The following is a 14982-nucleotide window of genomic DNA, read 5'->3' as shown; positions in this document are numbered from 1 at the left end:
GGAAATTGTGTAAGTATAGATAAATGAATCTGTCTGTCTTGATAGGTAGGTAAATAAATAATAAGTAGATTTGGTAGATTGTCCTATCATAAATGGCAAGCAGCATAAGTCCCATGAAAGCTAGTATTACTTACATCTACTTCAGCAAAATAGTGTTTATATGGACTGCTACCTGTGGAAATAACTTTCCAATTAATGTGGGAAATGGACATATTTTCTGATCTGAAGTACTTTTTCTTTCCAAGAACTTTAAACACATTACAATGATGTCTAAAGCCTAATAATTAGAAAATTGGATATATATTTTCTCTTCTCTATAGTAAGAGTGACAACTTTTAAGTTGTATAAGTGCATCAGAAGATATTTTTTTTTTTTTTTTTTTTTTTTTTTTTGCGGTACGCGGCGGGGGGGCCTCTCACTGCCGCGGCCTCTCCCGCCACGGAGCACAGGCTCTGGATGCGCAGGCTCAGCGGCCATGGCTCCGGGCCTAGCCGCTCCACAGCATGTGGGATCTTCCCAGACCGGGGCACGAACCCGTGTCCCCTGCATCGGCAGGTGGACTCTCAACCCCTGCGCCACTAGGGAAGCCCCAGAAGATATTTTTAATGTTTTTGTGGCAGAAACTGACTTTATTTTACTGTTTTATATAACTATGTTAAAATTATATGATTCCTTTAGAAAATGACTAGTTTTCATACCATAACACACTTCTTTAAATAAGGTATAGACAATAACCCGTGATTTTTATACAGTATGATTTTCTTTTACAGGTACTATTCTCAGAAGTCAAAATATGACTCAAACGTGAGTGGTCATTCATCTTTTGTGACATCCCCAGAAGCAGGCAACATAGAAAAAGAGATGCTTCCTCGTTATGAGCCAATTCCATTCAGTTCTTCTATGAATGAATCTACTCCCACTGGTATTACTGATCATATTGCCCAAGGTAGAAACTTCTCTTGAAATGAATTTCAGCATTTTATGGTCCAACGTATGTATAAACTTTATTTGATGACCTTTTCTGCTGGATATCACCTATATGTTCCACCATCAGCCTAAACTCAGCATGTTTGTTTGCTCTTTTGTTCATTTGAATTCATTCTCCCTTCATTCAACATTTTTTGAGGTCTAATAGGTATCAGGCACTCTGCTAGGTATGGAAATAAAGATGAATAAGACTTAGTTCTTGGCCCTGAGAAACTCTTTGTCTGCTAGAACATATAGAAATACAAAGATAAATTATTAATATGTTCCATTAATTGAAAATACTAGAAAATACTAACTGTGTTTAGTGAAATAGCAAAGAAGAAATGATAAACTGTGCCACAGAGAGGCTTTAAAAATGTTACACTTGGTAGTGTGGTCTTAAAGGCCACTTTAGCTTCTTTGTAATATGAGAAAAATGATCACCTGTTTTACAGAACTGTTGTCAAGTGAGAAAATCCATGTGAAAGTGCTTTGTGAAGTTTGTGTAAATACTAGTTTTGAAGATCACATAATGTTAAGTGAAACCTTTGGATTAAGGCCTGGATATGAATTACTGACATTTGCTAGCTATTGTAACTTTAGGCAAGTAATTTGTAATTTGTGATCCCTGCCGTTTCTTGATCTCTTGAATGGAGATGATAATACCCTTAAAGAACTTTGGGAGTGAGATGAAATACAGAAATCAGAAGTAATGCCTGGAAAGTAATAGGCTCTCAACAAATGTTTGCTAGCTTGCTTGCTTTCTTGCTTCCTTCCTTGCTTGCTTTCTTCAGTCTAATTTGCAGTGAAAGATGAATTAAAAATAGAAAATACAAGTTTACAGTTGCTTACCTAAAATCCTAAAATCCAAAATGCTTTTTAAAAAAACAGGTTTTTAAATAATTAAATTAGTGATAAAAATCTGACCTGAACTCATTTTAAGCCCTGAGCTAAACTGATATAACTCTATTGATAATGTTTATTTATCTTAATACAAAATTTTTCTAGATTTTGTTGTAGAAATACTGTGTTCGCTTATTCATTGCTACTTCAGTGGACATTAAGTAATAAGGGATATATATGGTAATGTTTTTCTAAAATCTGAGAAACTCTGAATTTTGAAGTATTTCTGACTCTGAGGGTTTGGAGAAGGGATTGTCGACCTCATAGGGTATTTGAAAACGTGTGCTTTGAAATAAGTACAATCAGCCAGTAACTATGGGGAATAAACAAGGTTAAAGGAACATTTGGGTCTTCGTTTCTTTTGTTGAAGACAGGAGAGATTTGATTCTATATGTAGGTTAAAAGGAGGGAGGGGATATAGTGGAAAGAGAGGCATTGGTTATAGGTCAAGTAAGGTTCCAAATGATGTGGAAAGCGTTCTAGGTAGGTCAGGGTATAAAGTAGCCATTAGCTATAAGAGGCTGTTTAATTAAAATCAAATCAAATTGAAAATTCATCAGTTCCTCAGTTGCTTTGGCAGCATTTCAATTGCTCAGTAGCCGTATGTGCTAATGGCTACTGTGTTGGACTGTGCAGATATAGATATAGAATATTCTCATCATTATAGAAAATTGTGTTGGACAGTGCTGCTTTTAGAGCAAGAGTCCAGGTTGGTGATGGGGGTATTAACTGAAGAGACAGGAGAGAATGGAAGTTAAGATAATTAAAGATATTCTTAAGTGGATGAAAGTTGTTGATAGTCTCTTAATCTTCAACTAATTTTTTTTTTTTCCTGAATGGTTGGAAACAAAGACATCTGATTAGTCAGAAAGGGAAGGAGGTAGGCAGCTTAGGAAGAATGGTTAAAGACATTATTTTATCTCCAGAGTCAGCTGTCCTTGTCCCTCACTGCATCTCCCGTTTCCCCAGTCTCCCAAGTTCAAATCCATTCTACTTCTATTCTAGCCACGCACCAACTCTTTCCTTGTTATGTCTTGCATCCTTCCTTGCATTTGCATTAGAAAATTTCATTCCACATTACATAATTTCTTTGCCAAATGAAAACAGACAAAAAGTCCTTTTGTATCTGCCCACAGACTACAGCAAGGCCCAAATTTTAATATATTTTAAGTCCTCCACTGCAGCCATCCATCCATCCATGCTCTGCTACTCTGACCCCCCTTGTTTAACTCAAGATTGCCACTCTTAGTTCCCCAAATGGGCCCACAGTGGCCTCCTTTGCTTTGCCCCAGCTGCAGTCCTCCATTAACCAGGACATCCTCGTTTTTTGTTTGTCCTATTTGTCCTCTGCTTTCTCTTACCAGGAATTGAAAGAGTTATTAATCTTCCAAAGCAGGAAGCATTCTTTCATAGTTGCTGTGAGACTTACTATAGGTAGTGTGTTACAGTTAGATTTAAATCAACGCTTTTTAATATTTTCCTGTTCCTTCCAGCTCTTTACAGTAAATCATGCTCCCTACACAATGCAAGATATTTTCATTTGGCTTTTACAAGTGGAAAAAATTCTCCCTAATCTTCTATCTAATTTATGTTTTCATTATTTGTCACAGAATTTCAGAACAATGAAATATTTTTCTTTTTGGCAAGGAAAAGTATTAGACCTGGAAGGAACTTTAGTGATAGATCATCTAGTTCAAACTTCCATATTTCACAATTGAGAAAACCAAGACTCAAAAGAAGTTTAGTGATTTGCCCAAGGACATTCATTAAATGTCGGCAGACTGGGAATGAGAACCTAGAATTCCTCACTACTAATCTAGTATATACTGTTCCCCTCAGAATTTAAAAAATATCATTTATGGTGAAGGGAAATGAGTTAAATAATTACTTATTACTAATGAAATGCAAAGTGCTTTTAAACCCGGTATACAGTTTTAATACTTTTCTTTTTTAGCAAGAAAAATATGGTTTTCAACCATGCTATATAATATTAGAACTAATTAGAAATTTAAATGCTCTGTGCTTTGTATCAGTGCAAGTATATTTTGTAGTAAAATAAAAGATTGTAGTTGAATGCATTCAGTGTATAGTTATGTTGTTTTGAAAATTGTGATTATTCACTGGGATCTTACCATTGAGTTGCACAATAGTACCACTTACAAAAACTGTTTTTTTTAAAATTTATTTTAGTTTATATGGTTATATTATTAAAATGATAGGCACAATTTCTGTCTCATTAAAAACCTCTGAAAAATATTACTTTTGGAGTGGTCTGTTAGATTTTGAGAGTTAAGTAGTTCACTGAATGTTATGTTAGCATTGGTTAATTTCTTTAAAAATGTTTATATGGCCTTCCTTGCTGTCTATTTTATAAACTATGTTCAATATATGTTCCTGTCAACTAGTATTAAGGATAACCATTTCCTTATTTTTATATCAGTGTTTGGCTCTTTGATAATACATAATCATACTTTGATTTTCTTTGGGAGAGAGAAAGAATAAATGCTGGTTCTCCAGGTAAAAGTTGCCACTTTTTTCTGCCTCAGTATTGCATCCATTAGACCTGAATATGAAAATGATGTATACTCTGATTAAAGGCTATGTAATATTTTCAATAGCTATTTTCAAGTGTTTTTATTTAAATATAAAGAGGGTAAGATAAATATCTTTTTAATAACTGGAGTTGTTTGCATATATGGACTCTGGATACAGGAACATTTAACTATGGAAATATTACTAAATAAAATCTATACTATGTCAAGTTTTGTTCAGTTGTCACTAGTAGAATGTATTTCTCTTTACTTATATAAGCTGTATGAATAACTTCCCAGTTTAGAACACTGGCATTTTAATGAGTGAATTGTGCTGGTTTATATTATATCCATTCTTCTTCTGGCCATGGTTAGTTTTAAATTTTTTTTTATATTTTAAATTTTAGAAATAACAGCTTCAAAGTATAAGAGGGAGTAGATTTCAGTTTTATAATTACCTTGGGGAAAATACAGTACCTTTGGAATGCTGGTAATAATTTGATCCTTTGTTTTACTTTATTTTTTTTGTAGGTAAGGAGCATTTGTAAAATTTAGCTGCTTTTGGATTTATTCACATCCTTTTATCACCATTTATTAACTGTTTGTTGTTTTAGGACCTGATCCCAACATTGAAGAAAGTCCTAAAAGAAAAAATATAACATATGAGGAATTAAGGAATAAGAACAGAGAGTCATATGAAGTTACTTTAACACATAAGACTGACCCCTCAGTCAGGCCTATGCAGGAAAGAATGCCAAAAAAAGAAGGTATGATAGTCTAGTCTGAATCACTTTACGCTTTAGGATTGGAAACTGCAGCATTAGTTAAAAAACTTTACTTATACTAACATGTGATTTAATGCCTCAAGCAATTAACCAAAATAACATTTTTTATTTTAGAGAATAGCTACTTAGCAGTTATTAGGTCTTCCTTTTTTCAAGTGTTCCAAAGGCCATTTTGTGTTAGAAAATAATGAAGTCCAAATAGTAGTATAACTTAAGACGGTAAGACTAGTTTTGTAATACAATGTAGAAATTATACAAACATTTGACTATTTTCCCTTATGAGAAGCCACCCTGGGAACTGATATCATTTTTCAAGTGATGCATCTATTGCATAAAACCAGACCTGGTGACCTAGTGGCTGTAATGCCACTTGTGGCAGAACCACAGAGTCCTGATTGAGTAATAAAATGATTTTCTTATATATCTGTGAAGTCAAGATAGAGTTATATGCCTTACAAACCAGTTTTTAGGGCATTTCCAAAAAATGAGTTTGACTTTTTTTAACAGTACTTTTACTCGATAATTAATTAATATATACAGATTTTTTAAATGACAGTTTCTTTTAAGTCCTTTTTGAACAGCTGTGCATTACCCAAAGTAAGTTTTCTGATTCCAGAAATTTACTGCTAACAAAAGAGGTCATTTTGAATAGGGGCTTGAAGCTGTTTCAATATAGAATTTTATGATGTCTTTCTTGAGGAATTTTAGAAGATGTGTCATTGTTTAAAGGTTTTCTATTTACTACTTTAAAAATCAAAGGAGGGAATAGATCCCTGGTACCTTCTTGAGCGTCAGTATGCCACAGAGGATGCAAAAATAAATAAAAGTCCTTAGTATTTTTTATTATGATCGTTCCTTTAGAGCCAGTTTTATTTCTAATTGTTAGTAGTTGTTTCATTTAGAAATCTGTTTTTTAACAGTGATCCACCTCTGTCATGTTATTGTTTTTTACACCTTTAAAATAGATTTGTAATCAATAATATTTGTTAATGTTTGTCATAAATTTAATGTAGGGCTTCCCTGGTGGTGCAGTGGTTGAGAGTCCGCCTGCCGATGCAGGGGACACGGGTTCGTGCCCCAGTCCGGGAAGATCCCACATGCCGCGGAGCGGCTGGGCCCGTGAGCCATGGCCACTGGGCCTGCGCATCCGGAGCCTGTGCTCCGCAGCGGGAGAGGCCACAACAGTGAGAGGCCCGCGTACCGCAAAAAAAAAAAAAAAATTTAAACCTTATGCATTCAGTGGTCATTACTCTGTAATATGTAAAGACTTACCAGAACTCTTTTCTGCTAATTAATTTGAGGATTTAGACTGTAAGCTCCATGAGGGCAGGCAGGTAGTTTTCTCATTTTTGTAACCATTTCTGTTGCATGTCAAGGCTAAGAAAAGGGAATATTGTAGATGTGTGGCATTCGTTGAATTTGGACATTTGTGGTTTTGGCTGTGAACAGTCTTAAAGTTCTGTTATGTGACACAGTAAAGTGAAAGAATTTTTTTCTTTGTAAAAAGAAAGTTGATTTTTTTTTTGGCACTTTATATAATTTAAAGAAAAAAGTTATGAAACACTTTGTGATTTTCTAGGATGTTCTGTTTTAGAATTTGACAGAAATTTGACAGTACAATGTAGATTCACTATGTCAGAAAGTGTCACTTAAAAGTTTTCAGTTTATGTAAAAAAAAAAAAAAAAAAAAGTTTTCAGTTTATGTGGATTATATTTATTGGTATTTACCTAATTAGAAATTATGGCAGAAATTTTAAATACCTAAGCACATTTTCAATTAGCTGTCAGAGCAGTGATGTCACTACACATCATGTAGCTTCATGAGAATTCTGCCAGAAGCTCTGCCTTATACACATGAGGGAAGGAAAGCAAGGGGAAAAGGCAAAATATGAGGGGAAAGTTTATATAACGTCTTGGTATAATAACGAAATACTTTTGACTTCATAGACTTACTGAAAGAGTCTTGGGGAAGGGGTCCCTAGTTATATTTTGATAACTGCTTCTTTACATTGTTATGAATACTTCTGAAGAGTTACAGTTCACAGGTGAAGGCTATGTAGAAGAGAGGCTAAAAGTAAAAGTAGGAAAGACAGAAAAACATGTTTGAAAATATAATTTCTTATAAAATGCAAGAATATTAGAGAGCATTTCCTTCTTGTACTGGTATCTCAGCTCCTGGGAGAGATTAAATTAATCAAATCTGACCATTTCTATTACTATATTTTTGTGAAGAACAACATTCAAATGTTTATCATTGTTGTTACTTTTCATTTGCTGGTAACTTTTTTCTGTGTGCTATAATGTATACCACACTCACTTAGGCAGTAAAGTTGTAAAGGCACCCAGGCTTTGGACCTAAACATAACTGTGTCCAAACTTCGGTTCTACCTGTTTGATTAAGCTTGTACCTTGGGCAAGTTACTAATCTGTTTTCCTTAGAATGGGGATTGTGTTTTCTTTATGAGGTTGTTATGCAGATCTAATACTTACGTAAAGGTCTTGATACAGTGCATTAGAATTTATGTCTAACCTCCAGTTCACAAAAGTCTAGCCAGCCCCCTTTTATAATTACAGTTTGACTCTCATGTACATTTATTCAAATCAGAGAGAAACATAACTTTAAATCATAATAATAGCAAACATAAAATAGTGCCTTTTACGTATTACTATTTGGAATCATCAATTATTTGTGCTTTTTTCCTAGTCAAAGTAAACAAATATGGAGATACTTGGGATGAGTGAAAAATTGCATCATTGGACCTACTGAAGGAGTTTCAATATATCCAGCTTCATCTAGGTGGTCATGAACATCTGCATGCTTTGAGCTCAGCAGCAGTCTTCATAAACACATTTAAAACTAGAACCTGGGTTTTTGTGGTTTGGCTTATGAAGATGATGTCTTAAAAACTTACATTTTAATGTTCATATTGTATGAATGTATTCATTTGGGGGAACTCTTTGAATGATGGTAGTATACCATGATTGTACATAGTTTGTGAAATTGTATTAACAGGGCAAGGATGCTCTGTTATAAAACTATCCAGAGAGTGTAATGCTCTAGAATCACTGTATCTGGAAATAAATGAAATCTGCATGTTGAATTGGGGGCGGGGGGAGCAAACATAATTTTAAGTGTTAAACTTTACATCAGAAATTATTAAAAAGCCTTACTCCAGTGTTTGCTGTATTCTCTTTATGGTAAATAAAATATAAAGGAACATGCATCTTCATTGATTTTATGGTTTTATTGTTTGCAGTCTTATTTAAGTACAATTATAAGTAAATGGTGTTTTGTAGGGATAGGAAATAGTCATCTGAATATTTAATGATGATATGATGAATGTGACTCAGGTAAATAAAGCAGAATACAGTGAATAGCTCAATGCCTTAAAAAAGCAATGTTTGAAAAATTTGCAAATTCCAGGGGAATAAAAATTTGGTATACTCTTCATTATTAACCTAATATTTCTGGTTCAGGTGAATGGAAAATGAAATTGTGGTCTCATCTAAATTATACTTACTCGTATTACATTTCTACTAGAAACATAGTGTTTCAGTTAGTTACTGCTGCAAATCATCCCCAAACTTTGTGGCCTAAAACAACAATCATTTATTCCATTTTTCTATGCATCAGGAATTAAGGAAGGATTCAGCTGAGTGATTTCGCGCTGGGTCTCTTAGGTTTCCAGTCAGATGCTGGATGGAGTGGAAACAGCAGGGAGCTAGGCTGGGGCTGGCCAGGGCTTTTAGTTTCAGGACCTCGTTGTGTCTCTCCTTGGGTGAGTGTGGGCTCTGTGCTCAGGGCCATTAGACTGTTTACATGACCACTTAGGGCTCTAATGTGAGTCCAGCAAGCATGTCAAAAGCTGTTGCCTGTTGTTTATGACCTTCCCTCAGAAGTCATGTGGTATCATTTTTTCATAAGCCTGCTAGACAGTGGTAGTGTAGACTCCCCACCTAGTCACATTTTTAAAAGAACACATGGGATGGAAGATGCTGAGCTATCATTTCAGTCCCCCATTTGACCACAGTAATTCATACCATTCCCACGTGCAAAATAAACTCATACTTTTCCCAGGTCCTCCATTATGACAGTTCAAAGTCTAGGAGCTCATCATCTAATCAGGTCCAGGTGTAGATGAGGTAGTTGGGTAAAGATCCTTTAGTACCATTCCTCTCAGTCTGAAGACTTATGAACTTAGAAATAATCTCCCCTCTTTGCCCCAAATTCCTATTAGGAATAACATCGCTTCTCTAGACTTTCCCATTTTAAAAGGAGGGTGGGGAGAATGAGAGTCATACACCAGTCAGTTGTCTATTAACAGTTAAGTTTATTAACTTGTTGCTTTGACTAGGATTTAGGCATAACCCCCAGGGTTTATTCTCCATGGCTCTTTGTCCTGTCCTGAGTCATCCTTTCCCACAAATCACGTTTGCCACTGAGTAGTGTTCTCAGCCTGCCTCCTGCCCATAGGAGTTAGAGATCCCAAGGTCTCTTTCTACTATCCCTATCCAAGCTGATAGAAGTTTTTAAACCTATAGAGTTGTTACGTCCATTCAATTAACACAAAAGCCCTCCATAAATCTATTGGAAACAGTCTCTTCTATGTTGGACTCCCTGTGAGGCTAATGAACAACATCCCTAAGATTCCTGGAAGCCTTGGGCAGGGTCCACAAAGTCAGGCCTTCAAGACTTGTAAAGGCCATTTGTGTCTGAAATGTCCTGAGGCACTGTCATCTTTCTCAGGTCTGAAACAAATCTTAGGGCCCGGCTCTGGATTTGATATTTGCCTGGAAGCCATTTCTGAATATGAGAACCCTTTCCTGCCTTAAAAGACTTCTGAGGCTTTATATTTTCTCCAAATCACATTTGAGAATGGAGTAATTTGTTCCTTATGGTGTGTTTCTCCTCTCTTTACTTTAGACAGCTAGCAAAAGCCAGGTGGTACCCTCAGCACTGCCCAGAAATCATAGCTGGATCAAGTTTATAAGGTACATTTTTTATTTTCCATTTTACCACAGGTGACAGTTTTGCTGAACTCTACTGCACAATCAAGGTCTCTTCTAGCTTCCAATAATGTTTTCCTTTCTTTCCTCTAATCCCTCCTTGACAGCCTCCTTGGAAGCTCTTCAGACTTCTTTAACACCCTCATCCAGGCCTTTCAGGTTTTCACTAACAACCTTCTCAGGGTCCTGCCAGTATCCATCTGCCACTTGTTCCCCAAACCAATGCCACATGTTTTAGGTTTTTGTTATGGCATCTCCCCACTTCCAGCCACCCAGTTTCTGTATTAGAGTTTGATAGAAAAGTAGAGTTGCTCTGAATGATAAAGAGCAAGGGATTTATTATAGAGAGAAGATTTTAGTCAACTGTGGAACTGATGGATCAGTCTGCAGGCTATTGCCTCTGCAACTAGTATCAAGCATGTTCTTATGGTCATTATAAAGACCTAAGTGGAAACAGAGGTCTCTTTAGGCCTAAATTTGGAACTGGCACACCTTTTCTGCCTCATATTTTGCCTAAAGCAAGTCATACGGACAAGCCCAAGGTCAAGAGAGAGGTAAGTGTGCCCCACTCACAGTAGGAAAGAAATGCAAAATTACACGACAAAAACCATGCATATAAGGAGAGGTAAAGAATTGGGCCAGTAGGGCTTCCCTGGTGGCACAGTGGTTGAAGAGTCTGCCTGCCGATGCAGGGGATGCAGGTTCGTGCCCCCGTCTGGGAAGATCCCACGTGCCGCGGAGCGGCTGGGCCCATGAGCCACGGCCGCTGAGCCTGCACGTCCACAGCCTGTGCTCCGCAACGGAAGAGGCCACAACAGTGAGAGGCCCGTGTACCGCAAAAAAAAACAAAACAAAACAAAAACAAAGAATTGGGCCAGTAATACAATCTACAAGGGCAACAGAAGTAACAAATGCTGCCCCTAAATTCTAAAGGCATTTAGCTTGTGTCTGTCTCACACAGACATTGCATTACATTACTTTGTATTATATCTATTTACATATCTTACTTCCAGCACTTACCTCTTTGAAAGCAGGGACTATCTTATGTATGTATGTATGTATCCCTATTTCTTCTAACACGTTGCCTTGCATATTGTAGGTCCTGAAAAATATTTGTGGAATTATTGAATGAAGCCATTTCTGGGCTTCCAAATCATAAGGTCTTTGGTGACAGCCCTGATTCTCAAAACCTTATTCAGGGAGCTTCCTTTTTGATATGTTTCCCCACCATCGTTAACTTCTACCTCCCAGGTCCCTCCTCTTTTGTCACCTTCCCATTTCCACCCTCATTTTTGCCCCACCCACATCTAGAGATGAGAGAATCTCTCTAATAAACCAAATGACTGAGGTTTATATTTTGTAATAAATTCTTCAAGACAGTCCTTCAGGCAACAAAGATTGTTTGCACACTTAACCATGAACACTATACATTAAGAAACCAAAGGGCTAAACAATAGTTTTCAGTGCAGGTGACACAATACTCAACCGTTGAATCACAAATTTTGGACTGAAAAGTACAGATAGTTGGGCCTGAAAATAGCATCAAGAAATCGAAAAGTGGTAAGTGTATAATGAGTTATACTAAAGTTCAGAACAACCAGATGCATAAGCATGAAAGAGGGAGAACTGACTTAAGGTAGGTCATGTGAAAAAGCCTAGCAGGGGCCAAAGGTGTGACACAATTGCACACATGTGGACTTCAGCAGTAGTAGTCATGATAGCTAATATCCATTTGTTACCAAATTAGGTTGTATGGACCACACTTGAGCCCTAGCCCAGCCCAGGCCCCTGCCTCAGTGGGGAAGGTTCTTTTTCTGTTGGGGGTTCATGCAGCCAAAAATGAGGTCGAAGCTGAGATCAAAGCTTTATTCAATGGCCAGAGAATAGAGACTTGGGAACTTAGGTCATAAATCAACTTCTTACGCAGGGGACGATTGAGGTTAGATTTTTAAGGGCAAGGTTAATGAGGGGAGGCATATGCAGTGCTTTTCTGGAAATAGGCAGGGTCTTCCTGGAACTGGGGCGCCACCTCTTTTCTGCCCCTGTGTGGTCCTTTGGCATCTGTGTCAGAAGCAGTTTGAACCATCATGGCGTGGACAGGTGGAGATCTTACTCAGCCTGATTGGTTGGTGGTGAGGTAATCGGGAGTCCACATCATCAACTGTCTGGTTCCAACCCATCTGGGGTCTACGTGCTTGTGGTCAGCATGCAGTTAACTCCTTCCACCTGGTGGGGTCTTAGTATCTGCAAAACAGCTCAAAGGACGTGGCTCAGAATACTATCTACAGCCCTTGAGGAGGAACTAAAGGTCCTTACTTTAATGGTACAACTATTATTTTGTCTTGCTTGACTGTTTTCCTTTGTTCCTGCATTTTCTCACTTCTCTGATTAAATTTATTCTTTGTAACTCAGGGAAGGCCTAGGAGGCTAAAGTTTTTCTACAAACAAGAGGCAGGTGGAGGACATGAAGTCTTTCCTGGGAAGGCCCCATAGAGTCCTGCTCGGTTACACATTGAACGGTTACTCTGAGCCATGCACTGTTCTAAGCACTTTATAGGTATTAGCTCGTTTACTTCTCATGCACAACCTGTCAGGTAAGTCTATTTCCATTTTATGGATGAGGAAATTGAGGCCCAGGGCAGATAAATAACTGACTCCATGTCAGGTGGCCAGTAAGTAGTGGAGCCTGAATTTGAGCACAGGGCTGGACACAGAACTACTCTTTTTATCAGTTCAGCTGCCTGAAACAAAAAGCCTGTTTAATTCTGCTCTCTGAACTGGTCAGTCCATTTCTGGGGTGTTGCTGTGTGTGAGGACACCACAAACCAAAGGGTGTCCCAAGACCAGGATGTGATAGGGCTGGAAACTCACTCCGGGGCTGAAGATTGAGAGATAAGTTAAAAACAACAAAAAAAGATATACTCCCTGTCCTGGAGGAGCTTCCAGTCTAGATGGGGAGGGAGGGAACCCTGGGCTCCCACAGACCTTACTGAAGAGGTTAGCTTCTGGGCAGTGTACTAGGTTGCACGTGAAGCAGCAGGGGGCCTTCCCCTGGAAGTACACATGTAGGTACCGAAACTCACCTGCCCAGACAACAAAGGCGATTTCCACAGTCAGGCGATTTCCACAGAGGTTAGGTTGGCTCTCAAGCCACAAACTGGTGATGAGAATATAAGCTCCAGGGAGATGGAATTTTGTTGGTTGTGTTCACTGTTATATTCCCAGGACCTAGGACAGGGCCTGGCACAGAGTGGGCACTCAATTGTTGAACATTTAAGCCAGGACATTTCACACAAAAACCTGCACTTGTTTGTTTTGAAAAATTGGAAGATTTGACAACAGTGGGCCCACGTACTGGCATGTGTGGAAGTGAGGAATACACTGGTGTTTAATATGCCACTGGTGCAGCTTCACTCAGTTACACTGTCTGGTCCTGGACTTTGTAGCCTCTGGGTTAATCACTGAAATCTCTACCAACTCTAAATGTCTATGAAATCAAATTCTGTAGTTGAATTCTGGGTGCAGAGTCCCACAGTGGAAAATTTTTCTGTTGATTAACAAATTGCATTATTTAAATATCAAGAAAATTACCTACAATGACATTTTCATTACTTAATCAAGTCATTCAATATAAATATTATTACGGTCATAATGTTAACAGAAAATAGAAAAATTATTCTGACAGCATGGGAAGAGAATGTCTTTGCTTAACTGAGGATTTTAAAAATATATTAGCATCATATACATTACATCATTATATATAGTTACACATAGATAATATATAACATATACTGGAAATTCTGATCTATTTTGGTAAATGAATCAGACATAAAAGGATTTTGCTACTATTTTTTTAAATTGTGAACTGTGTATTTCATGCAGAATATAGTGTAACTCCAGCAATAACTTTTGAACTCCAGGATCACAGAGAAGCAAAATTTAGAAACAAATGGTCACCTTAGCTAACAGTGGGGGGAACGTTTGAGCAATGTCTCAGAATTTAAAATATCTTGACAGAATCCTTTCTAGTCATCCATTCATATGTAACCCAAGACAGAAACACACTTCTGGCATCACTGGAGTGTCACATGGAATTAAAATAAACCACTTCGATGTTGTTTTCTGGTTTGGATAAGGATCATCCTTACTCTTATTAGTGCCATTCTCCACTGTTAAGAACATTTTACAATGTTGTCTAGGTAAAGTACAAATGCAGGACAAGGCTTATTTTAGATATCGAGTTTGTCTCTTCTTATAGGTACATCCAGGGATAAAGTAGCTAAATGTTACACTTTAAATTCCATTAACCAAATGTAAAATAATAGAATATTTTCCATTTTCTTCATTCTTAAACATCAGTCCAACAAGGAATAAGGAAAGTTTTGCCGATGAAGTTGGTTAGACATCCAACGTTTACCATGTAGTCTCATCACTTCTTTCTTTTATGCAAGTTTATCTACAATTTTTTCTTGTTCTTTGCCAAGGTTTTTTGTTTTTGTTTTTTATCATGGAAGTACTGCTTTTATAAACTTACGACCACCTTGGGGATGGGTGCTGGTAACTGCTAAATGCTAACAGACAAATAGATGCTGCTCCTTTAACATGTCTTCCTGGAAAAACAGACATTATCCCTCAGATACCTACTTCCTAATATATACAACAGATAATGCAGCAAAATATTCAAGACTTCTTAGGTGACCTTCCAGGTTTTTTTCCTTGACTGATTTTCTTTCGCACTAAGATCACTGTGATAAACTGCTTTAATAAAAACTTATCCACTTAGGAAAATC

General features: G+C 37.3%; 1 protein-coding gene across 4 annotated transcripts in view; it reads left to right on the top strand.

Annotated features, from left to right (window-relative positions):
- The window catches only part of OCIAD1 (OCIA domain containing 1), a 23648-nt gene extending 15239 nt beyond the window's left edge, over positions 1-8409 (top strand). For 2 of the 4 annotated variants that reach the window (XM_007456095.1, XM_007456094.1), the window contains exons 7-9: positions 771-946; positions 5015-5167; positions 7890-8409. In XM_007456095.1, coding sequence (XP_007456157.1) covers positions 771-946; positions 5015-5167; positions 7890-7927 — 367 coding nt within the window. In that variant the 3' untranslated portion in view covers positions 7928-8409. Of the gene's footprint in view, positions 1-770; positions 992-5014; positions 5168-7889 lie in introns of all 4 variants that reach the window. The other 2 variants (XM_007456097.1, XM_007456096.1) reach the window with 2 other exon arrangements.
- Positions 8410-14982: the final 6573 nt, after the last annotated feature.

Source organism: Lipotes vexillifer, unplaced genomic scaffold (genome assembly GCF_000442215.2).
Source record: "Lipotes vexillifer unplaced genomic scaffold, Lipotes_vexillifer_v1.1 scaffold42, whole genome shotgun sequence".
Classification (NCBI taxonomy): domain Eukaryota; kingdom Metazoa; phylum Chordata; class Mammalia; order Artiodactyla; family Lipotidae; genus Lipotes; species Lipotes vexillifer.
This window is presented reverse-complemented; position numbering and strand designations above follow the sequence as displayed.